This window comes from Sinocyclocheilus anshuiensis, unplaced genomic scaffold (assembly GCF_001515605.1).
Source record: "Sinocyclocheilus anshuiensis isolate Anshui unplaced genomic scaffold, SAMN03320099.WGS_v1.1 scaffold1185, whole genome shotgun sequence".
NCBI classification, from domain to species: Eukaryota; Metazoa; Chordata; class Actinopteri; order Cypriniformes; family Cyprinidae; genus Sinocyclocheilus; species Sinocyclocheilus anshuiensis.
The window spans coordinates 294,573-298,842 of NW_015548278.1; the positions used below are offsets into that span (position 1 = coordinate 294,573).

The window sequence follows — 4,270 nt, forward strand, 5'->3', positions numbered from 1 at the left end:
CACATGTCTACGTCACGATGTGGGAAGATTTGCATAACGCCGCCCAAATGTTCACGCAAAGAAAGAAGGCGTAACTTTTATTCTCGCTGTAGTATTGTTGCTGCCGCCATGTCGAGAGACGGTGTGTGTTTCGTTGTGAAAGCGAAACTACTTTGCTTGGCCTTCCAAAAGAGGACGATATCCGCTTCGTCATGCCTGGAGCTGATCCATGCTGGTCGCTGAGGGAATACATCAACTTAGTGCTGTGGATCGCCGGATCGGCTTTCACCATGGACGAAGCGGAGTCCAGCCCGGAGTCGTCACATGTGGTTGCCGCAAGCCCGCCGGACGCTCCTTCGTCGAATCTGCCGGCTGCGCCGTTCTCAAGCCCGCCCGCCGCCACTTACTCTAACCTGCCGGCCGTTCCTCACACTAGGCCGCCGGCCTCCACTCACTCAAGGCCGCCGTGTGTTTCGTTGTGAAAGCGAAACTACTTTGTTTGGTCTTCCAAAAGAGAACAAGACTAGAAATCAGTGGTTAATTTGTATTTACAACACTGTTCCAGAACAGTTCAACCCAAATATTCATTTGTGTGCAGCGCATTTTATGGAGGACTGTTTCCTGATCCTGGAAGAGTACACTACAATGCCGGCTGTTCTGACTCACAGACTGTAAGTACGTTTTTTATATTTAAAGAATTTGCCACTGACGATTCAAATACGCGGCGCGATGCAACCAATGTGTAAAAAGACAGTATAAGTCATTATAATCCGTAATTATGTCCCCACTGGATGCAAAAAATGCCTCGTTTACACGGCCTGACAGTATGGTAAGGGGCGTAACATTTCTGTCACACGTTTGAGGTATTCGGCCAATCACAACGCACTGGATAGCTGGCCAATCAGAGCACACCTCGCTTTTCAGACCGATGAGCTTTGTAAAAATCGACGCGTTTCAGAAAGGCGGGGCATAGAGGAGAAACAATAATGTACAGTATGTGGAAAATAATGTGTTTTTTGAACTTTAAACTACATAAACACATTTCCTTACATCAAATACACAAAATAATGTTCTTTTTAGCAACATCATATGACACCTTTAAATGTAAATGATCGCACTGGCACCTCCAAGTTAACTGTCATGCAGTGAGCATGCTACTATTCAGCTTCCACACTCCGCACAAACACTTAAATAGTGCACACTTTTCTAGGTTAACGTTAGAGAGAGCAGCCATGTAATGATGCTACTACTTACATGACGCATTTGAGGTCGATGAACGAAACAAACGTTTGGATGTCTGATGTAATGTAATTACCACATAGACCAGCTGTTAATAATCTGTCCGTCACGGACAATGTGACTTTGCCACTTCCTGTGGAATTTTTTTTCTGCAACAAAGTGACTAATAACATTTTTATCGACTAAACCTCTTCTCGTCGACTAATGGTTGGTCGACTATTAGGGGGCAGTCCTAGAAATAATATTACATTAAGTGTTTTACATTTTTTTGTATCATGTAAAATGTAATTTATTTCTGTGATGGCAAAGATGCTATTCAATTGCAATGCAATATTCACCAGCCATTACTCCGGTCTTCAGTGTCACATGATCCTTCAGAAATCATTTTAATATGCTGATTTGGTGCTCAAATTTTGGTTCAAAGAAACAACTTTTGACCGGTAGTGTATGCGTGTTTCCCAACGGTGCAGGGAACACATTTGCATACACAAATCACTTTCTCCAAGACCTTCATGACACCTGCAGTGTTTACCAAGCTTTGAATTATGATCCTAAAATAAGTTGACTATAAAAAAAAATAAAACATAAAACATCCGTTTACAACCAAAATATACATGCAATAAGAAATGTTACTGCATTCTTACAGTTATTATTTTGGAATAAATATGAACTGTAACTTGTATGTAACTTGATAAGACATAATTTGCTTTAATGAATAGAACATTAAATTATGAATAAAAAAAAAACTGTTATTGCTTTCCTGATTGCATAAGTAATAAGTAAAAAATGTGCTAACATTAAGTGTAACCACTGCACGTCACTAATACAAACAAACAACAAACTAGAGGCTTTTGTTGACCTGACATACACTTCCTCTTTTTTTTTCTAAAACCCTATTACCTCCCTTGTACAATTTCTTCTGTCCAAATATTGTTCATCAGCACACTGTGTTTGTAATAGAACATTAAATTATGAATAAAAAAAAAACTGTTATTGCTTTCCTGATTGCATAAGTAATAAGTAATAAGTAAAAAATGTGCTAACATTAAGTGTAACCACTGCACGTCACTAATACAAACAAACAGGCAACTAGAGGCTTTTGTTGACCTGACATACACTTCCTCTTTTTTTTTCTAAAACCCTATTACCTCCCTTGTACAATTTCTTCTGTCCAAATATTGTTCATCAGCACACTGTGTTTGTGTGAACTCTCTCACTCTCTTCAGGGCGACATTAAAAACTTGCCGCTTAACCTTTAAATGTACACATACGGGCAGCTTTGAGTCAACAAAGAGAGAGTGTGTGTGTGTGTGAGTTTCACACCAACCTAGTTTTGGCTTTTCTGGTGGTGGAGGCAGAGGAGCCAGCAGAGTCTTCTGACACGGAGCGCTGGAAGAGCGGGGACAGAGGCCTCTCGTCTCTGGGGCTGAGATCCAGTGGCTCAGGGAAATCATCATCCGTTTCTGGCTCCACCACATCTATGAATTCAAACAGGACAGTCACAATTTTTCATATTTTTTTCTGAATGATTACAGTGTCCATAATCTGCTATCATGAAGAGATCATTAGGATTGTGTTAAAGTGCATTCTATCAGCTGCAGTTCTATGGCTGTTTTTTGATTATTATCATTTTTGATTATCACTTCTATTGCGGCATACCCCACAGATCATTTATTATACCATGCTGTAAATGCCCCTTTTGGCTGGAAGCCAGTGTTTCTTTCAATGCAAATGAGCTGCTGCTCCCCACCCCCCTTTCCAGAAAAGGCTATACCTTGACAGCTCATGCCTGGGTAACTACGACAACAAACAAAACATCACTCACATGATGTTGCAGTTCTTCATCATCACGAAAAGTGTATTATTTGCATGCATTTGAAGTCTTATCAGTTTAAACTTCTGATATACGGTTTTCTGAGCTCAAGCGTGTGCACAGAAAGCTAACTCTTGCATCAAGTGTCAAATACACATTATGTTATGCAAAAAACCCCACAAAGTTATCTCTTTCAATGCTAACAGCTGCAAGTGTATCAGTATATTAGATCTGTGAAACAGTGTCTCTTGGACATGGCAACAACACACTATTATGTGTGTGCTGTTGTTACACACTACTACTACTTATTAAAGCCAAAAAGATATTTTGTCAATATTCAACAGGTTTTGAATAAGATAGTGTGCCATTCATTGGTAACCATAGAAACATTCACTGCGCTATCTAGATATTCAACTGGCTGATGATTGCTAAATATCAGTCAAATAAGTACTATCTTTGTTGTGTTCAATACATACAATATGCATCAAATGGTTATTTATATACGCAAATATACATGACTAATGACAGGAGAAAGCAATGTAGATGTTCTGGGAAAAACTAATAAAACTTTACAGTACTACAGCTGTTTCTCTCCTCCGCCATGTTTAAAATCAAATTATCTCAAATTTTCCCATTTGAAAATTTGACTTAAAAGGCTGCTCATGTCCAATTTCTGACTAGGAAACTCGTATTCAAGATAATTCCGATAGCATGTGAAGGCATCTCTCTCCAGGCTTGTTTTCAAATGTAATTGTCTCCCCTTTTCACTTCTAATCCCTATTATCAGTGTTTACTGAAATGTTTCTAAAGCAGGTAAATACAATATTTGTTATCTGTTAAATTACAGAAATCACTGAAATATTATCACTGATTGTTAATATTAATGAATATATTAATATTAATGTTTTGATTATGGCAACATATGTTACACATAATATAGACATACTGTATATTAATATAATAATCAAACTTTAAGGGGTTATTCATGGCATGTTGAAAGTAATTTGTTTTACTTTTACACCTTTACATTTCCTTTTAATGATCGATGGTTGAAAGGTGAGTAGAATAATGTCACCTCATTTATTGAAATGTGAAATATTGTGACGTGTACATTCTCAAAAGAAAACTCAAGACTGTTATCAAGGAATTTTAAACCGTGCTTACTAATATAGAGAACAGCTATATATATATATAGACATATATACACACACACACACACACACACACACACACACACAC

At 38.1% G+C, this 4,270-nt stretch overlaps 1 protein-coding gene across 8 annotated transcripts in view; it reads right to left on the minus strand.

Moving 5' to 3' along the window:
- Positions 1 to 4,270, minus strand: part of LOC107655805 (histone-lysine N-methyltransferase 2C-like) — a 181,720-nt gene that overhangs the window by 115,115 nt on the left and 62,335 nt on the right. For all 8 annotated transcript variants that reach the window (XM_016443383.1, XM_016443388.1, XM_016443389.1 and 5 more), the window contains exon 4: positions 2,546 to 2,696. In XM_016443383.1, the coding sequence (XP_016298869.1) occupies positions 2,546 to 2,696 (151 nt within the window). The remainder of the gene's footprint in view (positions 1 to 2,545; positions 2,697 to 4,270) is intronic.